A 27,176-nucleotide genomic window follows, 5' to 3' on the forward strand; every position below is an offset into this window, starting at 1 on the left:
CTTTTCAAGGATCCACTACAAAAGGAGGTGGGCAGGAAGAGAAAGCAGGCAAGAAGCAGAAAGAGAGGAGGAAACAAAGAATGAACAAGAAATCGCTGCAAAATATAGGGAAATAACAAAACAGAAGTTACTGCATGCTTGTCACAACTAAGGAAGGGCATTCAAGAATTTCAGTATTCATAAATAGATGTTTCAGTAATTTGTAAGTTGGATTTCCTTGTCAAGATCATACCTAGAATATCTAATCACTACAGAGAAGCCACAACCAACTTCAACGAGGGGACATACTCACAGCTGAAGTTTCAAAAAATGTTTCAACTGTTACAGCAATACACACACACAGAGACACACACACGTGCACAATGTGTGACAGGAGCATATGAAATACACTGGATACACGGAAATGGGAGCCTCTAATAGTAAGAGGCCCTGGAGTCTTAGAACAGCTCCCCTTTCCAATGTCCTCACGTTGGGGCCACCACCCCCACATCCTTTCACACCGCTACGAGAAGTAGCAGCAGAAGCCAAGGATAAGACACAGGGAGGAGGCAAGCCTACGATGCCCTCCATGATCCTGTTCAGCCAGGCTTTCCAGACACTGCAAACCCCCAGAAAGTGTCGTTATGAGTCCCTCCTAAGGCCAGTCGCCGCTATCATGGCACCTCTACACGCTACAAACCCTTGGCCTAACGGCAAGGGCAACGACCACAAGAGGAAAAGGAGGCCCACCTGCTTTATTTTATTTCGGGAGCTGGTAATGCGCTCTGTGATGCTCTCGTACGTGCGAATGGCTGTCGTCAATTCCGTGTAGTGCTGCACAATCAGCTCATCCAGGTCATGGTCGCACTTCTCGTAGGCTTCTTCGAGGCGCCCCTTCTCACTCTCCCGGTCTTCCACATCATCACTGGTAGACAGGGTCCTGGTGAGGACAGAGGCTGTATCAAGCTTAATCAAATTTAAAAGCAAAAAAGTAAAAGAGGAGTTAATACACGAGCACATTCACCTTATTACGTAGGGAGGAAATGAAACAAGTGACTAACAGAAAATACTGAAGCCACCTTCCTAGTAAACTGCAAGAGCCCACGTAAGTGGATTTGTGTCGGTTGCCTATCCAAGGAGCCTTTCCCTCCCCTCTTTCCTTGGCACACGAATCTTAGATAGCAGGCAGCGTGAACTGTGCGAGAGTCTGGGCAGGTCCTGACTTGCTTGAGTGAATCCCAGGAATTCCATTCACCTGTCAGTGGTAAGTCTGACCAACGAGACCTAAAGACTTCTAGGAGTAGTCTTCTTGCAAGATTAACAGGAAGCTGGATACTGGGTTTTTGTTCCCTCCACACCCCCCGGACACTGGGTATTGTTAAACAGAGCTAAGATACTCAAATATTTCACCCACCTTACAATCCTGGAAGGGAAAGCCAAGAGAAATGCCAAGCTACTGCACTGAAATCATTGGGCCCCCAAAGCGGCCAACCCTGCTGCTTTCCCTCAGGACTTCTCATTAGGGGTGATCACAAATACCCACTGTTTAAGTCACCCTCAGTTGGTCTTTTATATAAAGCTAAAAGTGTACTAACTGATAAAATTACTTGTACGTAAGAACTGCATTCCAAATAGCTCATTTAAATGAACTAAATTTGGTACAGAGCCCCAGCGGCCTGGAAATAAGGTCACATCAATTTTAAAATGTCACAACAGCAATAATATAAGCTTTACTGCAAGACAATCCCTACTTTTACTATTCATCCAAGAGCACTAACAAGATTGATATGAGTCAATACTAACCAGGGAATGAGACAGATACACTTATTAAAAGTCTTTCAAGGGGCACCTGGGTGGCTCAGTCGTTACGCATCTGCCTTCGGCTCAGGTCATGATCCCGGGTCCTGGGATCGAGCCCCACATCGGGCTCCCTGCTCAGCGGGGAGTCTGCTTCTCCCTCTCCCACTCCCCCTGCTGTGTTCCCGCTCTTGCTGTCTGTCAAATAAATAAAATCTTAAAAAAAAAAAAAAAAAAAGTCTTTCAATAACTTAGTTTGATACATGGGCCACAGATCTTTGTTTCTTTTATTATCTTTTTTGGATTTTTTTTTTTTTTAGTGTTCTAACCGGTAACAAAGAAACCTTTTTCTCTTATCTGTTGGCTGCAGTAATTTAGAGTTTCATTAAATTCCCTCAGATTTGTCAGCTTATATACATTCAGCATAGCTTATTTCATTTATCTTTAATTTAGGGAGGGGGTAGTTTAGGCTTTCAATGATGGATGCAATCAATTATAAGTCCATCATTAGAACTGCTTTCAGAGATGGTCTATCAGTGAATCAATCACATATCTACTTCCAGATATTCACAAGCAAAATACTGTATAACAGTTTTTTCCCCAACTGTCATTTAGAGCAAGAGATCTTAATTCATGAGCCACATGATATATAAAACTTCCTTCTCAATTTAGGGGGAAATTCAGCAGGCCAGTCTTTGACATCAATCTAATCTCTAAAAAGAATTTCATAAATGTGTTAGGGATGCCAAGAGACCAGTTCTAGCAGGAAATGGTGTGGGGGGGGGCGGACAGGACAAGAAATATAATGAAGGAAAGTGCAAAGCATCTAAGGGTTGTGGGGTACGCTCAGGAAGGCAACACACTAGGAACCCAGAGATTTGAAGGAAGGCCTTTATCGTGCCAGATCCTGTGTCCTCCTCTGTCAACTGGTGATCCGACATCAGACGAACTACCTCCAAGATTACTTTCTGATAGAAAATACTGCACAAGTATTTGGCTAATAAAATAAATCAGAGTGGAGAAGCTAGGAGGAATATGGTTTCAAAGATGGAGCTACCAATGATCACTTGCAGTATTTGGGTACAGGGAGCTAAGCATGCCTTCCTATTGTTTCTATGATACATAACTTTGCTCTTTAAATCTGAAACCTTCCAGGCTGTTAATCTAAAGTAAAGCACAATCAGAAAATGCCTCCAATTTATCAACTGTTCCAAAGGGAAGAGTTCCCAGGTATTTACCTCTGATTTCCCCTTCTAACAGCAAACAGCCACGGATTTGTCAAAGCTACACCGGATCAGTCTGCCGTCTTTACAATGCTTGGATTTCCTCTCCACCACCATTTGTGGAAGGAAACATGCCAAACATTTCACATTGTTTACATTAACTAGGAGAATTACCATTAAAGAAAATGTCAGGCCCAGAGAGGACAGCTTCTCGGGCATCAGCTGTCACTGTAACACATTACTGCCGCATTAGGAGTTATTTATGAAATAGAAAGGGTTACTAAAATGAAGATTAGAGAGTAAATTGGGCCTATAGGGAGTTTTAGCTCCTATTTTCATTTTTAGAGAAAATATTTGTATAAGGAAAGAGCCTATGCCAGGTTTGTGCCCCTTTAATTTCATCCTCTTAATGTAAACTGCGCTGAATGACAGTTTGCTTTTAGTTGGAAATAGAAAACAAAACCATCCCTTTATTTTTTTTTTAATTAGAGAAAAGGAAGGCAACAAGGTTACTAATAACAAAAATAGCCACAAATATTTAGAGAGGCTTACCACAGCTGCCAGAAACCAGCAGTGCTGTGCACTCTATAGAATGTATGCTGAATCCTCCTGACAGCCCTTAGGAGTGATCCTGTTAGCATCCTCCCTCTGCGTTTTGAATCCTGACTCCACCACTTAGTACCGATATGACCTTGGTCATGGCATCGCATTTTTTTTTAAAGATTTTATTTATTTATTTATTTATTTATTTGAGAGAGACAGAGAGAGAGCATGAGCAGAGAGAGAGAAAAGCAGACTCCCTGCTTGGCAGGGAGCCCAATGCAGGACTCGATCCCAGGACCCTGAGATAATGACCTGGGCCGAAGGCAGACGCTTAACCGACTGAGCCACCCAGTTGCCCCCATCTCATTTTGCTCATCTACAAAATGTAGAGAATAAGGATACCTTCCTTATAGGGCCATGGGTGAGAATTAAAGGAGATCCAACAAGGCCTGGGAGATCACCAGCACTCAACGAATGGCGGTGGTTGGTGCAGACTGCTCTAGCAGTCAGAGCCGCAAGGGCAACAGCAGTGTTCCGCAAGGGCAACAGCAGTGTTCCACAACGTCATGCAAAGGACGTCCTCTGGAGACACAGATTCAAATTCTATCACACCCCCAAACGCTAGATCATTTGGCACTGGGCATGAGATTTAACCTGACTCACCTTACTCCTCAACGTCAAGAACTGTAGAGAGTCTGAGATTTGTATCCTACTCACGAGCTAACAAGTTAGCCTGCCAGAGTTTCATGGATGCTGCTAGAAGACACAAAACTCGTGGGTCAGAAACAAAGGACTTTGTTACTCCCAGCATAGCACGAAGCAAGGGCACCGGCATATCTGCAGTAGCCCCCCACCTTGGCCCCAAGTCCCATGAGGGTTAGGCAACTTGACCCAGCTTTATGCCTGTACATGCCGTGAGTGACTAAACAGGAACCCGAACATGGAAAACTCCATCTTTTATACTGGACAGGACACATGCCTGCCCATTCTTCTACAGGGAGAAATCATCTCTATCTTCCAAACATCCAAATACATATCCTGGACAAGACCGTCTAAAACAAAGGGCACTCGGTGCTTTGCTCAGAAGAACTTCAGAAACAGCACTCCCAAGGAGAACGGCCCTCCCAACAATAATGAACCATAATTCCCTGGGTTCCTTCAGGGACTCCATGGTGTCAAGCAATAGCAGACAGTATCCCTGACCTCTGTTTTCTTTTCTGCAAAATGAGACCAGAAACGAAATGTCTCCCACAATAAATATTGGCACCACAAATGAACAACACACCATGAAAGCAGACTAGAAGTCTAGGGAGAAAGTATCCATGCCTGCTACCCACAGCAAATTTCAATGTGGAATTATCTTACTTTAAGCCAGTCACTTGACCTGAACTGAGAGCCAGGTATAAAAGAACACCTGTCATCTAGCTCACCTCGCCAGCCAGGTCAGGAACCTCTCCCCAGCCTTCTAATAAGCCTCTGTGAGATGGAAAGCTCATTAGTTCGAAAAGCCATTCACTGCAATTTTGAACAGCTCTCCTTGTTACAAAGCCTTCCATTAAAATAAAATCAGGCTCTTTATAATTTCTACCCATTGATCCACGTTGCACCTTTTTTCGGTTACATGAGTCTATCCCTTCTTCCATACAATTTCTCTTTAAATGGTAAAGCGCTTTCAGTACTTCTTTCTCAGGTTAAACATCTCTAACTGCTTCAACTGTTTCTCCCACAACATGGCTCCCACACAGCCCACCATCCTTGTGGATTTCCTCTGAAGTCCCTTCCAAAACAGCTAACACTCACATAGAACTTACTGTTTGCCCGATGTTAATCTAAGTGGTTTATGCCTAATAATTCATTTATTCCTGACAACAACCCTAAGAGGTAGGTACCTTTATTACCTCCCTTATTACAGATAGGAAACAGAGTTGTGTATTAGAGGCACAGAACTTTTAAGTAGCAGAGCCAGGCCTCAAACATGAGCAGTGTGGCCCTTAAAAGCTTACCTAACCTGTGTAGTACTAGAACTGAACACAACACACTCCTCATATGGTCTGACCAGTCCAAACAGGAAGAGATTTTATATCCTATAAGTACAGGCACTATATTTTTAATAATCAGGTCTAAAACTACATCGCATTTTTGTAAATACCAACTCCAAAAATTATCCAAGATCCCCCAGACAGTAAGTGCTGACAAGCCAGCTCTCACTCATCTATTGGGAAATTTTCAAACTAAATACAGAAATGTACATGCATCCTTGGGTCCTACATTTGAGAAAGGGAGAATGAAAGTGAAGCACAAGATATTAGTGTCCATCATATGCCAGGGAATGCAGTGGTTCTTTTGCACACATAATCTCAGATAATCCTCAGAAAGTCTGCTGAGATGGAGTCAGAGGAATAGAGAGGTAAGTTAACTTTCACCCACACACAGCTAACATGGGACCTGGACTTGAAGCTACGTATACCTGACTTCAAAGCCCATGCCTTTCCCACTATGCATGTTATGAACTCCTACTTCTTGTGCCTTCAGCTCCTGATCAAGCTACAGCTCACATGTGATGAGAAGAGTGGATGGGTAGAGATGTAGACAGTACTAAAAAAGCTGCTAAGTGCTCTAAGAGTCTTGAGTCTGGACAAGAAGCATGAACTGAAAGCCTCGAGCACAGGAGAAACGATCTGAAGTTGCCACCCCAAAATGCATTCATGTTACTGAATCGTTTAGATTTTTTTCTCCATTCCTATCTCAAAACCATTAAGATTTAAAAACTATTGCCAAGTTCACAGAGGAACATAAAAATATACACTAAATTCTAGTTAAGCCAGACACAGAGACATTTCTGTGTCTCTTTTCTCTAAGACTTTTCCAAAACTTTTCTCTAAGACAGCTCTGGCATTTTGCATGATGAATTACATCTTTAACCATGACTAATTAATCCCCAGGAAGGAATTTATTTACCTAATGGGCTAAAAGGACCATGGTGCACTGTTAGGCACCTGTTAACAGCACCTAGTAGGCACGCATGCTATATGTTTCTAGTGAATTCATAGCCAGCAGCTCCAAGCGAGCCTTACTCATAAGCATTAAACCCGAGGTAAGTAACTGCAGATCTGAAACTGAACTTACCACTTTCCCTTTTTTATACCAGCTTCTGTATTTCAGTCTAGTCGGTCAAGTGTTTTGAAAGGAAAATAACTAGTCACCATCACTTACTCCTTCTATGGAGCAATTCTGCCTTCACTTTGGACTTAATAGAGCAATGGAGTCCAGACAGGGGGAAAGCACACAGAAGTCAATATTACTCTTTAAAAAGACAAAAGTAAGATCAAATAAAAAAAAAAAAAAAAAACACAGCTATGAAAATAAGGTTAGCCACCCCAAAGGTAACCCATCCCTCAAGAGAAACCATAACCTTCAAAGACCAAATGAGAGGATGCAAAAAGAACACGAGTCTAAAACACTGCCAATTTGGAATATGTTTCTGACTCCTCTCATCATATGTGTCAACCATGAGGTGTTTGCCACTTTTAAGCTCTTTAACCTTGGGCGAGTCACTTAGCTTCTGCGTCTGTTTCTTTCCTGGCCAACCAGACAAAGATAGTAAGAGTACCTGCCTCACCAGGTGGTTGCGACTGGCAACGTATGTGAATGTGCCTGGTAAAATACAAAGTGCCATCGATGTGTGGGCTGACACACTATTAGGAACCATCTGTGAATCACAATATTGTTAGCCCAAAGCCTACCCCCATTTGAAAGTTCCTGAAGATATTTACTCACGAATTGAGGTCAGACCTTCTCTTTATATTCTTAACGGTGCCTGGCACATTAAAAGTGCTCAGGAAAAGCTAAATTATGAGCAGCAGCAAGACGCAGGCTCTGAAGAGGTCACGGAGGGCAGTCCTTTACCTTAAGAAACAAATGCTACTAAATTATCTCACACAAAGCAATGCCTGTTCCAAAATACCTAGGAAAGGACAAATAATAGTTACAGCAACCCTACTGAGTTCATTTAGTCATTCAACAAATAGTTATTAGACACCTAGTACTTGGCAGGCAGGTTCTAAGCAGCTAGAGATACAGCCAGGATTAAAGCAATCCCTCCCCTCAAGAAGCTTACATCCCAGTGGGGGAAGCAGGAAATACAAGAGAAATATACAACACATGCAGGCCAGGAAGAAACAGTAATGGAAAAAAACAGAAGTCAGGGAGGACGAGGGGGAGTATACAACAAAAGCAGACCAGAGAAAACCGCTCAGATAAAGATGGCATTTGAACAGAGCTTTCTAGAAAATGAAGGGGAGAGAGGAGGCACTATCTGGGAAGCAGATTCCAGAAAGAACAGAAGATGCACAGGCCCTGAAGCAGGGTATGTTTGGCTTGTTCAAAGTACAAGGAATGGCAAGGAAGTCAATGTGGCTTCAGAGAAGCAAGAGAGGGGACAGTGAAGAGAGGGGATCAGGTAAGAAGCTGGAAGCCAGATCAGGTACAGCTTTGTGGACTTTTACTGTAAGTGTTCTTTGATGCCACCTGGGGGTTAGCACCCAGGCAAAAAGAATAAGAGCTTTCAGGGCGCCTGGCTGGCTCCGTAGGAAGAGCATGCAACTCTTGATCTGGGGTAGTGAGTTCGAACCCCACGTTGGGTACAGAGAAATAAAAGAAAAATAAATAAAAACTTTAAAAAAAAAAAGAATGACAGCTTTCAACCAGTATTTAATAATGAATACTGAATGGCAAATATTCAACAATATTTCAAGTTCCATTTTATATCTATCCAACCTCTTTCTAAAAAAGATCGGAGACCATTTGTACAAAAATGAAGGTAATACAAATGAGAAAGTCAAACTAGTTAAGGAGATACAGGACAAAATGATGCCATACAAATGTAGAACACAGGTATGCAGGGCATGTGGGCAAACACAGTTGATAGGAAATGAGCTCTCAATCTAACTGTGAGGTTCCTAGCCATGCAAAAAGGGAAATGTAGCCAGTTAAATCATTCTCATTATCAAAAAGATGGATTCCAATTCCTCTGTTGAGGAAACAAACTTTAAGCTACTCCTAAATTCTAAAAGAAATCTTTCACTTAAAAAAATAAGGAAGACAATATACAATATAGTGAACAAGGTCCTCAACCACCTTCTAAAAACAATAAATTTTACATGGTCATTTAAGTTCCTTCCAGAACAGAACATTAAAACACAACTCAGACCAAGAGACTGTGACTCTGAACATAGTCCAAGCATGAAGCTTTCCAATGACCCATTTTAATCTAAGAATGGAATTTGGGGAAAGTATAGAATGAAATGGATCAAATCATGTTTCATTAATTCCCTCTTCTCAGCAAGCCCTTTGATAGTTCAAGCTGACCAGACAGCAATTCTTTGAAGAGCATCGACAGTACAAGTATTTGGTATTAGAGGGTTAGCAGGGGACTGTCAAATATCATAAGCCAGAAAAGCACGTAGAAAGGTTGCCAACCAATTGTGAAAAATTAACGACCTGTCCAGGGCTCTAGCCTGAGCCTCAGGATCACCTATAGGTAATAACAGACTGTCACTCTGAAAGGATTTTAGGGTATTTTAACAAAGTAATAAGAGTCTCCAGAGTACCACCTGTTATAGACTAAATTGAGACACACCCTCCTACCACTACCAAATTTATTTTGAAGCACTAAGCCCCAATGTCACTATTTGGAGATTAGGGTCTCTAAAGGAGGTCATATGAGATACAATTGCTGTCCTTATAAGCAGAGAAAGAGACACAAAAGAGCCCTTTCTCTCCACACACAGAGGAAAGGCCATTTGAGGACACAGCAAAAAGGTGGCCATCTACAAGCCAAGAAGAGAGGTCTTGCCAGAAACCAACCCTGACTGGTACCTTGATCTTAGACTTCTAGCCTCCAGAACGGTGAGAAAATAGATTTCTGTTTAAGTCACCCAACCTGTGGTTTTGTTATGGCAGCTCAAGCAGACTTATACACCACCCTATAAAACACAGGCAGTATTATTTTGCTTGGCTAAAATCTCAAGGCAGATGTTATTGGTCACGCCCCTTAGCCAGAGCAACACAGATTCTCAGCAAATCCTCAAGAATTAACTGCCTAATACAGCCTCAGATAACTAATTAACCTGCTGTAATATTTAATATAATACACCTGAATTTTGATGACACCTGCAGAACAATTAGCATTAAGTCATGCTATCTGAAAACAGTTAATACGCTTAATTGCCTACTAAGGGCATTCCTTGTTGGTATCCAGTGACCTCTCCTCCAGGAATAATAAAGATTAACAAAACAATTAATGTAAATCCCTTCAAACAACCCAGAAAAACTAAGTAAGGTCCCATATATCCAAAAATCACTTACCAGGAAACTAACAGCTCTACAAAGCTCAATCTACAGTAGGAATCAAATCTCAGTGATATCCTTTCTGGGAAATACTCAAAATAGGCCTCTTACAGAAACCTGAGGTCCCCAAGCCCCTGCATTTTTACTCATCAGGCACCTGAACCTCTCAACCAGTACCACCTTCTCTCGTTTAGGGCAATTCTAATGAATTTTTTTAGTCACATAATGGAAAGAGCATCAGACAAGGGGTCATCTTTATTTACAAAATATTCTAACACGTTATCATAAGGCAAAAATTGAGTATTTTTAAGCCCAAATACAAAAGGGTTAACTAGTTTCAGACCATCACTCCAAGTAGGAAAAAAACTATTAGCTTATTGAGCTCTCTAGAATATTCCTTTTTGTTACTGATGCCAACACAGAAACAAAAAGTCTAGAGCATACATGATTCTTGAAAACGTGAATCCATTTTCTTTACCAAACTGCTTTTAGATTACACTATTAGATCTACTTAGCCCTTATTTCCAAAGTGTGAGAGTCAGATTTTCTTTTCCTTTAAAGCGTGAAACAGCCAACCTAAGAAATGCCTGACAGGAACATGTCAGAAGCGTAACTAAAGACAGGTCTAGGGGCACCTGAGTGGCTCAGTCAGTTATGGGTCTACCTTTGGCTCAGGTCATGATCCCAGGGTCCTGACTCCCTGCTCAGCGGGGAGTCTGCCCCCGCCCCCCCCCCCCCGTCCTGCTCATGTGCACGTGTACCTGCCTGCGCGTTCTCACTCAAATAAAAAAAATTTTTAAAAAAGACAGTTCTAGGTATGAGTGCAAATCCACACTAAGGAGAAGGAAAAGAGATCACCAAGAATATAAACGCTAACAAGTTGAGAAGGGTCGTCAAAACCTAGTCTACTAAGCAGAGCACTTTGTAGATGATGATTCATCTACAAATGCTTCCAATGAATTATAAAAAAAAGAGACCCTCATAATTCTAAGTTTGCATGAAAAAAAAATCACACATTAAATGAGATGTGTATCACTATATAATCACCTAAGACATGGCTTCAAAGCATAACCGAATCTACATTACACTTTTTAATCCGATTTTATTATATTCAATTATACACTGCGACTGCTTGTTTAATTATGCCTTATTAGATCCCACAAAATACAAGATAATCCTGTCCCAACTGATAACAATTCATGATGACAAGTCCCTCTGAAAAACTTTTCTGATGCATAAAAACAACATCCCTTAATTCAATACAAAGATTCATTTAATATCAAGTGACAGTAAACAATTTCTGCTTTAAAGTCAATTGAAAATTCACTGGTGTCTTGCTTCAGACAGCACTTAGGGCCAATTACTACACCCAACACATGCAGCTTTTCAGTATTTCAATTAACTCAGTCATACAAAATACTTCTGGGGACCAAAAGCTCTAAGTCTTCTAACCAACAGAGAAGGCCATTATCTAAAATTAAGTAAAATCAGCCTCACTACAACATAAAACTGAGTCCAGGATTGACAGACTGACAATTTAAACTCTACCCCCTACTCTTCCTTAACTGAGACTACCTCTTTTCCCACTTCCACTTGAAGCTCCACATCCTCCTTAAAGCCTTCTCTAGAGTGATCTTATTTTTCATCTCCAGGGGAATGTTTTAGTTACTACAACACATTATGGCATTTGGTCATTTTAAAGGTGTAGGCTACTTCCTAATGTGGAGTTTCCAGTAAGTGCCTCAGAAATCCCGTTTTAGAAGACATTGGTAGCTGTTGCATGGTACTAGGTTATCTTGGAAATTCTGGATCCCACACAAATTGAAGCATAAGTTTCTTAACTGCAGACATCCAGGAGACTTTAATATGTTTGTGTGCCAGGTGTCCTGGGAGGAAAGGCAGAAGCTGGGTGGACAAGACATGAAGATTATGTAGTATTTCTTAGATTTATTCATCTATAGACCCTTGTAATTACCACCCCCTTCCCTCTCCCCAGTCCATAAACACACATGTACATTTTCACGGCAATTTTCAAACACGTCCAAAAACTGAGACTCCTCAAATAACCCAGCTTCAACAATTATCAACACATCCCAATCTTGTTTCATCTATACCCTAACTTGAACATACACCCCCAGTTATTTTGAAGCAAATACTAGACATGATATTTTTATCAGTATATATTTCACTATGTACCTCTTAAAAGAAAATAGTCTTAATGCCAGTATAATTTATAGTGTTATATCGGTTTCAGGTGTCCAATACAGTGATTCAACCACTCTATACATGACTCAGTGCTCATCACAGTAAGTGTACTCTTAATCCCCATCACCTATTTCACACATCCCCCCACCCACTTGGGCTCTGGCAACCACCTGTTCTCTATAGTTAAAAGTCTTTTTCTTTATTCATTTGTTTTGTTACTTAAATTAAGAATATTTTGTAAAAACAGCCATTATCTCGGCTTTAAAAAGTTAATGCTAATTGGTTTATTTCCCCAACTAAATTATTTCCTAAGGGCTACTCAAACTCTAACTTGCATTCAAATCACCTGGTAATCCTGTTAAACTGCAGATTCTGCTCAGGTGAGCCAGGTGGTGACTGAGTCTGCCCCCCCACCCTTTTTTTAAGATTCTACATTTCTAGCAAGCTCTCAAGTAGTATTTTAAGTATAAAATGATGTCTCCCATAATATTTAGCACAATGATAGGCACCAAATTTTAAATGGAAAAACCCTTTTTGAATTATATGCCACTTTATTTTTTGCAAGGGCTTTATAAAAATTTTTTTTAAATAAATGGTCAGAAAAGGTTCTAAGGAACTTAAAATATTAAGTTTTCCTACCATGTCAAATGGTGCACAAGAACTTTCCTGTTAAATGGTGAGTTTCCGTGTTTTTCAAGGCGAAATTCCCAACACATAAAGGACTGGCTACTAAAAAGACCAGAACTCATTTCACGGCTTGAAAGCAGTTAAAAATGTAAGTAGCAGCAGAGGAGAAGACCAGAGGGAGCAGGGCTCACCACTGCAAACTGAAAAATGCAAGCACAGACTGGAAACCTCCAAATGCAAGCAAAAACAAAAAAGCAAAACAAAACCACCACCAACAAAAATAATCTAAATGCTGTGCCGCCCAAAGAAAACCAATTACCAGCTCTACGAGAGCTCGGGCTACAGTGAACAATACTATCACTGGCAAACAAACAAAAACAATATTTTTAAAAATAAAGAAATACATAAACAGATGCAAAATAGTTCCAAAGCACTTCTAGGAGTTCTGAAGGAAAAGTTCCCAGAAAAATACTATATGAAGTGGAAGTGTTTAACTGTTTAATTAAATACTCGGCAAAATCAGAAAGGTCACTAGGGCCGAGATACCTCATGCCGTACCTTTATACAGCACATCTGATTACCTTATTCTTCCTTCTGCACTTATGCAACTGATGAAATCTGACCAATGGAAATGAATCTTTAAAGATACTTTTCAAAATATGAAGCACTGACAGACTTCCACTTCTGGTCTTGATGAAATAACTGGGACTGGATTTGTCCTAGCATCTGAACGTAAAAACAACCCCCCCAAAAAAAAAAAAAAAAAAGATTTTGAAACCTTAAACATTAAGGCAGTTAGAGTTTGCAGGGCAGGTGATGGAGAGGAAAGAGAACTACAGAGCACTCTGGAGACCTGTAGAAGGGCTCCCTTCAAGCTTCAGCACACTATCATCAGCGTGTGCCTGAGAGAAAACTACTCAAGGCCACGAAAAGAACCACCAGTAAGGATTAGGGGCGTAATTATCTGAACTCACACACAGCCAGAGGGGAAAATCTCATGGTTCACACAGCATTGGGGTGGAGTACTCAAAAGGATTTTGCCATAGTAGGGAAACAAAATTGGCCCTACACCAAATGTGGCTCTGCCCCCATGAGCAAAATTTAAAATAAGACCTGAAAGGACCACAGTTTCCAAGTAACTTAACAAATCCTAGAATAAAATTCAGGAATATTTACAAGAAAACAAAGACATCCTCTATCAGTATCCAATAAGGTAAAATTCAGAATATCTAGTATCCAAAACGTATGTAAGGCATGTAAAAAAGGGGGAACAGATATTAATCAACTGAAACTAAATCCAAAAATGACACAAGACAAAATTAGTAAACAAGAACATGAAAATTATATCTGTATTTCATAGTCCAAGAAGCTATAGGAAAGACTGAAGGTGCAAGGAGAGCTATTAAAGATTTTTTCTTAAAGGACCCAAAGCAAACTAGAGCTCAAAACCACAATCTAATAAAAACTACATTACATAGGATTAACAACAGATTGGGAATTGCAGAAAAGATTAATGAATTTGAAGACATGGTAATAATAGACTGGGGGAAAAACATCAGCATTCAGTAAGGTGTGGGACTTGAAGTGATTAAAGTACTTCGATAAATCTGACCAATAATATGTAAGACTTACACACTGAAATCTATTTTAAAAATTGCCAAGAAAAATTAAAGAATTAAATGAAGAGATACACCTGTTCAGGGATAAGAAGACTCAATACGGCTAAGATGTCAATTCTCCCATATTAATCTGTACATTCAATGCAATCCCAACCAAAATCCCAGAAGGTTTTACCACAGAAACTGAATAATTCAAAAACTGATACGGGAAAATAAATAAAATAAAATAAAATAAAATTGATGTGGGAATGCAAAGGACCTAGAACAGCCAAAATAACTTTTGTTTTTTTAAGTAGGCTCCACGGAGCCCAATGTAGGGCCTGAACTCACAACCCTGAGATCAAGACCTGAGCCAAAATCAAGAGTCAGACACTCAACCAACTGAGCGACCCCAGCACCCCATTCAAAATAACTTTTAAAAAGTAGGGTACAGATGGAGAGCACACACTGTCTTCAAGACTTATAAAAACAATAATCAAGACTGTGTGGTAATGTCATCAAGGTAAAGAGTTGAGTGAAATAGACTAGAGAATCAAGAAACAGACGCACATCGGTCAAAACTGATTTTTGACAGATATGCAAAAGAAATTCAGCGAAGCAAGCATAATCTGTTTAATGAATGGTGTTGGAACAACAGGATACCCTTGCACAGAAAAATGAACTGGAAAAAAAAGGACAGGGATGCTGTAAGTGTTCGTCTCTATCCTGATGTGGGATCAAGCCATATACTTAATATATATGCACTTTACGTATGTATACCTCAAAAAGGGAAACAAACAAAGTCAGCACATAAGTTAGCATATAGAGCCTGGCTGGGTCAGTCAGTAGAGCGTGCAACTCTTGATCTTGGGGTTGTGAGTTCGAGCCCTACACTGGGGGTAGAGATTACTTAAAAATAAGTTAGCACATAGAGTAAGCTCCTATATTTATTTAAAAAATAATATTTTTTTGTTTGAAATAAAAAAATTTCTATCTATCCATCCAACATTTCGTACATACACACACAGAAGAGAGACACAGCAACGTCTGGAATTAGGTTCAGCTAATATCAATGACAGTAACTTACAAAGGATAAAATTTGGAATAATCACATCTTCCAGCATTTCCATTGTTTGAATTCTTTATAATGAATGTGTATTATTTTTATAATAGTACAGTTACTTTTTTTAAAACTGGAAGCAAAGTTATTAACAGTGTTTAATTCTGGGTGAGAATATGAGAGTTTATATTTTCTTCTCTGTAATTTTCTATATTTTTTAATTCCCCCACTTAAAAAATATTTATGTAACTCCAAAGAGTATATAGCAACATGAAAATATTTTGTTATGCTAAAAACATGTTGTTTGTTATAATTACAACTACTAAACTTCTGTATGTACCTAGACAAGATCCACACAAAAACCTTAAAAAGGAAAATAGGTAATATTTGGGAAATGAGTTTGTTGGACTTGTGTCTTTTTTATGACTTTTTTTTTTTAACAAGTTTTTGTGATACAAAAATGGGGAAGTTGCAATGACAAGTGTGCACAGGAAGAGAACAAAACACATGGAATGTTGTTGAAGAGCCCACATATGTCCAACAATGGAGAACAGAGGTCATCTTTTCCATAAATGGTGCTGGGACAACTGAACATCCACCTGCAAAGAAATGAATCTAGACACAGATCGTATAGCCTTCACAAAAATTAACTTGAACTGGATAACAGTCCTAAGTACAAGACAAAATATGAAACTCCCAGAAGTTACCACTGAAGAAAATTTAGGTGATCTTGGATATGGCACAGACTTTTTAGATTACAACACCAAAGATATGACCCATGACAGAAATCATTGATGAGTGGGACTTCATTAATATGACAAACTTCTGCTCTGGGAAAGACTCTGTCAAGAGAATAAGACAAGCCACAGACTGGGAGAAAAGATTTGCAACACGCATATATCCACATACATCCAGCTATAACACACAACTAAATGACAGGGAGACAAATACTCTCCTCTTACTCACAACTGACTTAATAAAGACAATCATCAAAAACATCCAGTTTCTGGCCAGGGCTTGGGAAAACAGGTGAGCGAATACACCACTTGCGGGAGCGAAAATGACCATCTTTCTGGAGGACATTTTGACTGTCAAAATACAAAATGTGAAGATACTCAGATGCAGCTATTCCCCTGTCACTGCCATGATTTTACACCACAGGTCTACTCCCCGATGTATATGAACACTCACTTTGTTTTAACAGAAGAGTTAAAAAAAAAAAAAAAAAAAAACTTAAGTGTTTGTTATAAAAGGGGTGGGAGAAGGACCACCAATTAATTAGATTATGGTGTATCCATATGACAGAATGCCACATAGCCACTAAAAAGATTGAGATCAGTATGTGCTGCTAGAAAAGATCTCCAAAATAAAGAAAAACAAGCAAATGAACAAAGGGTCAAAAATATACATAGTATGTTCCCATTTGTTTAAAGAATATATAATTTTAATGAATCTTCCTTAAATGTATATAAATTCATAAGTTATATTAAATATTAAAGAATATATATCTGGTTTAAAGATTATATATTCACACATACTTTAGTACAGTTTTCTATTTCTCTCAAGGAACCAAAAGCACGTCAGGAAGGAGATGAACAGGGTGAAAAGTCTTCATTTTTTATTTTGTTCCTCTTGAAATACTTGAATTTTCTAAACATATAACTAACTTTTAAAAATTATAAATGTGATTTTAATGGCAAAAGGGTTATGTAGGCAAAGAGATCCAAGGCCTTTCAATTTGCTGGTTTATAAACTTTCTGTCTTCAACCTAATAAATGTTTTATACTTTGTTTATATTTTATGTTTTACATGCACACGTAAGCATACATATATTTAAATCTAGCTTCTGTGGCTGACTCTCAAATTATCATTAATTACCATCTTAATTCAGCTGCACGAGGTTTCTTGGTTACAACGTGAACATTCTGACAACTGGAATCAAACATTCAAGCCAAACTGAAAAGGATATTTCTGACAGAAAATTAACATCATATCCTGGGTGCTATCTGGTGAACATTACAATCAAGTTTCTAACCAGAGAAGCAGCAGATCCTGAAAAGGAAGAAATGAACACCTATGTGTGTTCTCTATGCCAAACTGTGTTAGCCCCTCCTATACATCTTAATTTTCCCCCCAAACCATAGATCATATTATTATCCCACTTTACAAAGGAGGGACTAGACACAGTGGTCTGAAACAACTGGGTAACACAATCCAGTAAGCTTCTACTAACTATACCTCAACTCCCACCAAACACTGTGACCATACCTATCCACTGTAAGTAGTGGCTTGAAAAAAACCTGACCTATCACCCAACAACACACCTCTCTGCCTCAAAGCCTTCAGGAAATCCCAATGTTAAAAATTACACATGGGGTTAGAAACTAAAACATGAATTCCCAAGATACTAATTCTTCATGTTTAGCAGGAAGAAAGGGGGAATTATTTTGCCCCTTCTATCCACATAGGTTGTCAGATGTCCTAGGACTTCGAGAAGAAAAAAGTGTTTAGTCTCCAGACAGCCTGGCAGTCATTTTCAAACAGTACTGCATTCCCAGTGCCAAGATGCCTCAGGGTACAAAGAGAGAACTGGAAACCCGAAAAACCATAATGAGACAGGCTCAGATGAAGAGAAGAGGTGTTACTGGAAACAACACTAACCGCCTAACACAACTTCGGGGACTCTCCTCCAAACAGAGTGACCATGTTCCTTTCTGCCACAAACTGTGTCATGGACCTCAAAGCTGTTTGTTCAAAGCCCTGATCAAAGCCTGGAACCCTTCGACAAAGCCTGCTTTGAATTAAATATGGGGCTGACCAAAACACTCTCTGAGGAGGAAGGGAATTTAACAGGTGTCTACAATAAAGGATTTTCTAAGTTTTTGAAATTCCAACTTCTGTGAAGACATGAAAGTTGATGAAAACGTGAGCCTTCAACCGCCTTCAAACCTCCTTGACATCTGTAGCCAGAGTCTGTCTACAAAAGCTCTACTCTGAGGTTTCAATAAGGTCGCCTAAAGTCACAGCCAAAGTTTGTCTTCCCAATTAAATGGTCTATTAAAGGCCAACTTATAAAGAGAAGAGAGTCAACATTTAATTGGAAAGCAAATCACCTAACAGTAAGTGGTAGACACATTTCCCAATTAAAAATCTGACAAGAACTCACAAAAATAAAACAGCATCTCCAAAATGCCATCTTGCTTATTCCTCATTTAGAAAGGCTGCCTGCTCCGATTTCACACCAAACAAAAGGTTAGGGAGGGGGAAAATCAATAGAAAAGTAGGAAAATGCTGTGTGTGTGCGCGCACACGTGTAAAACTGTCCAAATTTACATCAGCAGGTGATCGAAACTCTGTCCACCCAATTAGTTCCTTTTTAAAGGGCCAGTGGCAAGACTTCAAACCAAAAGCAGTTAGCAGTGGCCTCCGACAGACTTGGTCCCAAGCACTGTCCATCTCCTCATCAAAACCCCACTTCCCAGCGTGAGGACCTCTTCTGCAATACCCCAGGAGTCCACCCTTTGAAACATCTGATTGTCCGGAAATATTTTTATTCAATACTTTTTAAATGGTTAAGAATTTCATTTATGAGTCTCAAGGTACTTAAATACCCATCAACCAAATGTAACATTTTCACTACTATACTAGACTTCTTGAAACTGTTTTGATTTTTAAATTCTTGAAAGTGATGGACAATCACACTAGCAAAATAGTCATTATTTAACTATTTGGTACCACAGCTGGAAAGAGTGACGAGATATGGCTAGTACCCATGGTTATACCTACTGTGCCCTTAGGTAGAACCCTTATCCACCTGTTGTTTTCTCACTCGGTGTTAAAAGATGACTAACAATAAATGCTGTTTCAAGTTACAGAAGTAGCTTTAAATATATATGATGTGTTATGCTAGCACATAATAAGGTATAGAAATGACTTTTTTAAAAAGATTTATTTATTTATTTATTTGAGAGAGAGAGGGAGAGAGCACGCGTGCATGCATGTGCACACCAGCGGGAGGAGAGAGAATCTCAAGCAGATTCCCCACTGAGCATAGACTCACAACCGAGATCACAACCTGAGCCGAAACCAAGAGTCGGACCTTAACCAACCGAGCCATCCAGGCACCCCCAGAAATGACATTTTTAACGTATCTGAGCAAAAGAACCAAAGGAGAATTTTTAATATTCACTATTCAAAAAAGAAAGCAACAGCTCAGTGATATAAGAAGATAAATAAAGCTAAACTAATCAAACTTTTCAAAAGATTATCACTGACAAGTCACTTAAATGACAGGTCCAAGGAAACAGAAAAGAGAACTGGCATGTATCAGATATATCTTCAAGGAAGCTCAGAATTTATAAACATGAGCCTAAAATGGGTTCAGGAAAGCTTTGGTCTGTGAGAGAGAATCTGAAAAGAGGTTAAGGAGAAGAGGAGTTAATCCAAGTTTTACATGAGGAATTAAGAATCAGGAATACAATGTTGCAAGAAGGGGTAACACAAAGAATACAAACTGAACAGAGAGACAAAGAGGCAACTTCAGAGTGACAGAACAATTTACTAACAAGAAATACACATTCCCCATTCTTTTTTTCCCTCAGTTTTAGTGGGTGTAATTGACATATAACACCATAGTCCTTTAAGGTGTACAACATGGTTTAATATATTGTGTATATTGCAAAATGATTACAATAAGGTTAGTTAACAAGCATCCATCTCACCTAGTTACAATTTCTTTTTCTTGTAATGAGAACCTTTAAGATCTACTCTCTTAGCAACTACATTCCCCATTCTATTCTCCTCTGAAGTACTCTCCCCTGCTTCTCCCCACCCAAACACCAAAGTAATACTACCATCCTCCTCTCATTAACTGCCACCTTTCATGAAATTTAAACCATTGCATATGTTCAAACGCACATCAGGGAGGAAACAACAAGGGGAGAGAGCTGGCAGCACTCTCACGCCAACCCAACAATTTTCCTGTGACTCAAACAAATATTGAAAAATAAACATTAACACTCGAGAAGCAACATCATCCAGTCTTAAATAAGGTCATATGGAACCATGAACTCTTATCCTTACTAAACATGCTCAGGATGCTAGATCTGGACACTCCATTATACCATGCTAGTTAACAGATGTAATGAAAGTATTATTCAAGTGGTCTGAGGTGGTCAAGAATAAGGAAGAAAAATGGAAAACATTAATACACAACAAAATTCAGCATAAAAATTGTGTAGGCCTAAATCATGGTGATATGTGAAGGTAATATAGATGGGCATAAGAGATGGGTGAATGACCACAAAATCATATTCCACCCCATCCAGTGGGAGAGTCCCCCTGAAGAACAAAGTAACAGTCAACCAAAGGCAATGTATTTCTGAATCAGCATCAGTTAAAAACAAAAAAACAAAAACAAACAAAAACCCTTTAGTTTGGTTTTTATGCTTTTTTCAAATGTAGGGCATTTAGAATGAATGTAATAGCCATTTAAGAAAACTGATACACAGCAGAAAAGAAATGGGTAAAGCCTACAGAATCGTAAGTGCACAGCTGAAATGGTACATTTATATACATGTGTTACCTTCCCTAACCCCCACTCCACTTAACCACTCCTTCTTCTGGATTCCCATATTTCACTCATCTCTGTTTTTAGACTTATGTCATAGTTTTTACTTCCATATTTTCTCTCTCAAGTGAACTATACTCTCAGGGGTAACATCACATCTGATTCGTCTTTGCAAAACTCAGGGCATCCACTCATTTGTTCAACAAATATTTATTAAGTATGTATTAAGTCCCAGGCACCATACTACAAACTGGCACTAAATACATAGTTTAAGTGAATGTTGACTATAAGACAGAAAAAATAAACAAGTTCAAAAAAGAATCCAAATAAATTCATGTATTATAACTCCACAAAGGATTAAGATGGGATGCTACCAATATTCTAGTTGGAATTTTAGTATCATCTATGCTGCTTGTATTGTCACAAGAATGTGGGTCCACACTAGACCAGCGTTCCCTTTGCATGGCCTACCAAGTTTATTAAGCATTTCCACACAGAGAATTATCATCTTAGATCTTTAAAAAAAAAAAAACAAAAACCCCACTTAGTAATAATGATTTCATGACTTTAAACTGGAGGCCCCTAAATAACACCCATGAGATGGGTCTTTATCAGTCCATGAGTGGTAGATTGCTTTAAAATTCCATCTATTCATACCTTCAAGCCCCTACTACCTACCAGCTACTGTTGAGGCTGGGTTTTAGACAAATCATCAAGACATTGCAGGAGCCCTCCTAGAACTCAACTGCAAGTTTAGCATGGGGTGGAGGGGTCAGGAGGACGGGGTTTTACTTTATGAAAAATACCTGAGTTGAAATTCAAATGTCAACAACGTAAAAACGTGTTATAATACATTTTATTCAGGTTGTTGTAATCACTTCCTGTATCATCCTTAATGATGTCTGAAAGGATTCCCTCACCTTTAATTTATTTCACATTTTTAAAAAAAGGAGCCCCTAAAAGGTCCACCACTCCCACTCCCACCATATATATTCTGGGAAAATAACATGCATAGAAGACAACTCGAAATTTGTTTTGTTTTGAAGGAACAGACCGGGATAGGAAGGCAGAACAAAAATTGAGAACGACTGTACGCCTTCCAACCCACAGCCCTTCTACAAGCTCACTACAGGCCCTTGTATTGGAGGCTGTGGCCATTCACAGGTGGCTGGAGGTGTCCGAAGTGTGAGAACACAATCTGCAACTCGTGACAGTAGTCCCGGACTTCAGGGCCTTACACCCAGAAATCCAGGAAACAAGGCGCCTTCCCCAAGTGAGCGCGGCCGAAGGCAATCCATAAATAAACGCTGTACGAATAAATGAACACACCTGGCTTTCTCTACCAAGCCCCAAACAGCGTGCTTCCAGGGCCCAGGAACCTAATGGAAAGCTCAGGTCCCAAAGAAAAGATAGCGAGGCGGGGCTCCTCCCTCTAGCCCAACCCCAGACGAAAAGGGGGAACTGCGGGGGCCCTTCGGAGGGGCTGGGGGGGAGGCAAGGAGGAAGGGGGAGGGGTCGGCAGGGTGGAACCCAGCTAACCCTTCTCCCTTCCAAAGCGGAGGTCGAGCCGCTGCCCGCTGCCCCCTGTCCCCTGACCCTGCCTCCTGCCTCCCTCACCTGATCACAGAGATGAGCAGCCCCGAGGGGTCTTTGCTTTTGCTGACTGTGCTTCTGTATTTCCCACCAGCTGCTTCTGCCGCCATCTTGGTACCGGGCGGAGGGGGAGAACCGGTGGGCAAGAAGGGCCAGAGCGAACGTAAACTCTGTAATTGACCTCTCTGGGAAGTAACCAATGGAAGAAGAGAAATTCAGAGACGTGAAACTGGACAGTCCAATCGCTGAAGTAAGGAGGCGGGACCGAGGCAGCAAGTTTCAAGGTCCCGCACGCCCTCTAAGCACTCTGGGAATTGTAGTTTTCTTCCCTGAAACTACACAGGAAACTAAACCGGTAGCAACTTGGTGAAGTCTCCTAATGACTGTCTGATTTGTATTTACTCTGATCTGATGTGGGTTTGTTTTTTTTTTCCAGTTTTCTTGTTTTTAGATTTTTATCATGTTTTTAATCAAATTTATCTTACAATGCCAAAAAGTGTATATAGGGGCATGTATTTACATGGGGGGGTATGTCTATGAGCAAAATTTTACTTTAAAACATAAATGGTTTAATAAACAAACAATTTAATACTGCGTCGGGGTTTCATAGGTAGCAAAGCAGCTCCCTCGTTGCAATCTCTTAAAAATCAGCCCTTGACACACACAAAAAAGAAAAATTTTAAATAAGTAAATAAATAAAAACAATTCAATAAAATGCGAAAATAAGACACAGAAATGCTTATTCTCTAAAACTAAATGTTTCTACATTCGTTTTATGTGTGAGTTCAGTTATCTTCCAGTGTGGCGGCTGTATTTCCAGATAATCCTAAAAAAATACCTGCAAAAACATGCAAATTGGATATTGACAAAAAGACCAAAAAGCTAAACCGACCAAATTGCAGATTTTTTTCCTTCCCAAGCTAAATAAAATATACATAGTAATAATTTTACTTGCGCTTTATTAATATTTTTACTGGTAGGTTTTTATATTTCTTGCATTTGACTCTACTGGCTTAGTCATTAATTCAGAACAGGAAATAAGAAACAAAGATTAGTGTGTGTATGAAAAGCATAAATCAAGGAACAAGAAGAAAAATAAATATGAAACAGGAGGGAAGGATACTGCTTAGTAGCAGTAAAGATTTAGAGACCTTCAGAGATGAAGAGAATGCAAATTCAGAGGTTCTGGAGTTGTAGAGTAGCAAACACAGAACACATCAACTACTTTTATTGAAACAACATAGAAGTATTAAATAAATTGTAGAACATCCAGATATGAGGATATACCATATAGCCACTGGAAATCATAATTTTAATGGCTCTTAATGAGAATGAGATTTTCATGGTATAAGTAGAAAAAGCAGGCTATAAAGTTAAACAACTTATATGCAGAGAGAAAAGAATTGGCCCTACTGGCTAAGAATGCAAGCAGTAGGAAAAAACCATGATCATTGCAGTTGATGCAGAAAAAAATCTTTTGACAAAATCCAGCACCCTTTTCACAATGAAACACTCAGAAAACTAGAAATGGAAGGGAACTTCTTCAAAATGATAAAGAATATTTATTAAAAACACACAGCTAACATCATACTCAATGCTGAAAAACTGAAAGCTTTCCAGCTATGATCAGGCACAGGACAAGGACACCCACTTTTGCCACTTCTCTTCAACATAGTACTGGAAATTCTAGCCAGAGCAATTAGGCAAGAAAAAGAATAAAAGGCATCTAAATTGGAAAGGAAGAAGTGAAACCATCTCTGCTTATAGACAATATGATTTTACATATGGAAATCCTAAAGACTTTTTAAAAAAATGACTAGAGCCAGTAAGTTAACTCAGCAGGGTTTCAGGATGCAATATCAAGACAAATCAGTAGTCTTTTTGTACACTAGCAATGAACAATCCAAAAGAAACTTAACAATACAATTCCATTTACAATAGCATCAAAAAGAATAAAATACTTAGGAATAAATTTAACCAAGGAGGTGAAAGACTTCTACATTGAAAGCTATAAAACATTGGTGAAATAAATTAAAGAACTAAATAAATGGAAAGACATCCTGCATCCATGAATTGGAAGACAATATCGTTAAGATATCAATGCTCCCTAAAGCTATCTACAAACTCAATGCAATTCCTATGAAAATTCCAGTGGCTTTTTTGCCAAATTGGAAAAACTGATCCTAAAATTCATATAGAATTGTAAGGAGCCCCAAATAGTCAAAGCAATTTTTAAAAATAACAAATTTGGAGAACTGAGTCTTCCTGATTTCAAATTTACTAAAAAGCTATAGTAATCAAAAGTGTGGCACTTACATAAACACACAGATAAATGGAATATTATGGAGAGTCCAGAAATAAATCCATATATCTATGATCAATGGATTTTCTATGAGGGTGCCAATATCATTCAATGGAAAAAGAAAAGTCTCTTCAACAATGATTCAGGGAAAACTGGATATACATGTGCAAAAGAATGAAGTTGGATCCTCTCTTAGTCCACTCAAGCTGCTATAACAAAATATCACAGACTGGGTAGCTTATAAACAACAGAAATTTGTTTCTTCCAGTTCTGAAGGCTTGGAGTCCAAGACCGAGGTGCCAGCATAGTCATGTTCCAGGGAAGGCCATCCTCCTGGTTCATGGTCAGCACCTCATACTGTGCCCTCAGTGGTGGAAGAGACTAGGGACTTCTGTGAAGTCTCTTTTATAAGAACACTAATCCCTAATCGCCTCCAAAAGACCCTATCTCCTAATACTATTGCCTTTGGGGTTAGGATTGAACATATGAATTTGCAGGTCAGGGAGAATATGTTCAGATCTCATAGCATTTTACAAAATGTAACTCAAAATGAATCAAAGACCTAGACATAAGAGATAAAATTCTTAGAAGAAAAAATGGAGTAAATCCTTATGACCTTAGATTTGGCAATGGATTCTTACATATCACACTAAAGTCATGAACAACAAAGGGAAAAATAGATGACTTGGATTTCACCAAAATTAGAAACTTTTGTGTATCAAAGGACACAATCAAGAAAGTAAAAAAGAGGGGCACCTGGGTGGCTCAGTCATTAAGCATCTGCCTTCGGCTCAGGTCATGATCCCAGGGTCCTGGGATCGAGCCCCACATCGAGACCCAAATTGGGCTCCCTGCTCGGCAGGACAGCCTGTTTCTCCCTCTCCCACTCCCCCTGCTTGTGTTCCCTCTCGCCCTGTCTCTCTGTCAAATAAATAAATAAAATCTTAAAAGATAAAAAAATAAAACACCAACCATTCAAAAGAAAAAAAAGTAAAAAAGACACCCCACAGGGTGTAAGAAAATATATGCAAATCATATATCTGATTTGGGTCTCATATCCAACATATGGAAAGAATTCTTACAACTCAACCACAAAAGACAGAAACTCCAATTAAGAACTGGACAATGGGGGCGCCTGGGTGGCTCAGTCGTTAAGCGTCTGCCTTCGGCTCAGGTCATGATCCCAGGGTCCTGGGATCGAGTCCCACATCGGGCTCCCTGCTCAGCGGGAAGCCTGCTTCTCCCTCTCCCACTCCCACTGCTTGTGTTCCCTCTCTAGCTGTCTCTCTCTCTGTTGAAAAATAAAATCTTTAAAAAAAAAAAAAAAAAAGAACTGGGCAATGGACTTGAATAGACATTTCTCCAAGTGAAATATACAAATGGCCAACAAACACATGAAAAGATGCTCAACAACATTAGTCACCAGGGAAATGCAAATCCAAACCACAGTGAGATGCTGCTCCACATCTACTAGTATGGCTATAATTTTAAATAACAGAAAATAAATGTTAGAAAGAATGTGGAGAAATTGGAACCCTTGTACGTTGCTGGTGGGAATGTAAAATGGTGCGGCCAATGTGGAAAACAATTTGGTGGGTCCTCAAAAAGTTAAAATTACCACATGACCCAGAAATTTGACCCATAGGTATATATCCAAGAGAATTGAAAACATGTGCTCAAAAAAACTCGTACACATTCATAGCAGCACTGTTCACAATAGCCAGAAGGTGGAAACAACCCAAATGTCTATCAGTGGATGAATGTGGTATAATATGTGGTATAAACAAAATGTGACATATCCATACAATGGAATATTCTTCAGCCAAAAAGAGGGAATGGAATACTGATACATGCTACAACACTGATGAACGTTGAAAACATTGTAATAAGTGAAAGAAACTAGACACAAAAGGCTACACAATATATGATTCTATTTTTATGAAATACCCCAAATAGGCAAATTCACACAGACAGAAAGCAGATGTCGGGGCCAAGGGCAGGACACCCCAAGTGGGCCACTTTAGCATAAAGATTATTTTGAGTTAAAAAGCAAGCAAAATCCTGCAGATTCAGGAAAATCTCTTAACCTCCCCCTCAACTGCTTTAAAAGAATTTAGATAGTGGACCTGCTCCAGGTCCATAGATAACCATATTGCAGTATGAACTAGGAATGGTAGATAGGGAGGGACCTAGCAAGGCCTGTTTGAAAAAGTCTTCTACGTCCCATTGTTTCTGCGTGCCCCAGTAAACATTTGTTTATCAAACATATACTCTTGTTCATCTTCCTATAAATTGCATTTCTTCCCTTTGAAGTCCCAGACCCCGATCCCCT

The 27,176-nt window shown here is 39.4% G+C and overlaps 1 protein-coding gene across 4 annotated transcripts in view; it reads right to left on the reverse strand.

The window, feature by feature from the left end:
• EXOC4 (exocyst complex component 4) overlaps window positions 1-22,683 on the reverse strand; it is a 731,914-nt gene extending 709,231 nt beyond the window's left edge. For all 4 annotated transcript variants that reach the window (XM_032401540.1, XM_032401541.1, XM_032401542.1 and 1 more), the window contains exons 1-2: window positions 22,567-22,683; window positions 730-919 (exon numbers count right to left, since the gene is read on the reverse strand). In XM_032401540.1, the coding sequence (XP_032257431.1) occupies window positions 730-919; window positions 22,567-22,652 (276 nt within the window). In that variant the 5' untranslated portion in view covers window positions 22,653-22,683. The remainder of the gene's footprint in view (window positions 1-729; window positions 920-22,566) is intronic.
• Between the last annotated feature and the right edge of the window lie 4,493 nt (window positions 22,684-27,176).

Source organism: Phoca vitulina, unplaced genomic scaffold (assembly GCF_004348235.1).
Source record: "Phoca vitulina isolate PV1807 unplaced genomic scaffold, GSC_HSeal_1.0 scaffold4, whole genome shotgun sequence".
Taxonomy (NCBI): Eukaryota; Metazoa; Chordata; class Mammalia; order Carnivora; family Phocidae; genus Phoca; species Phoca vitulina.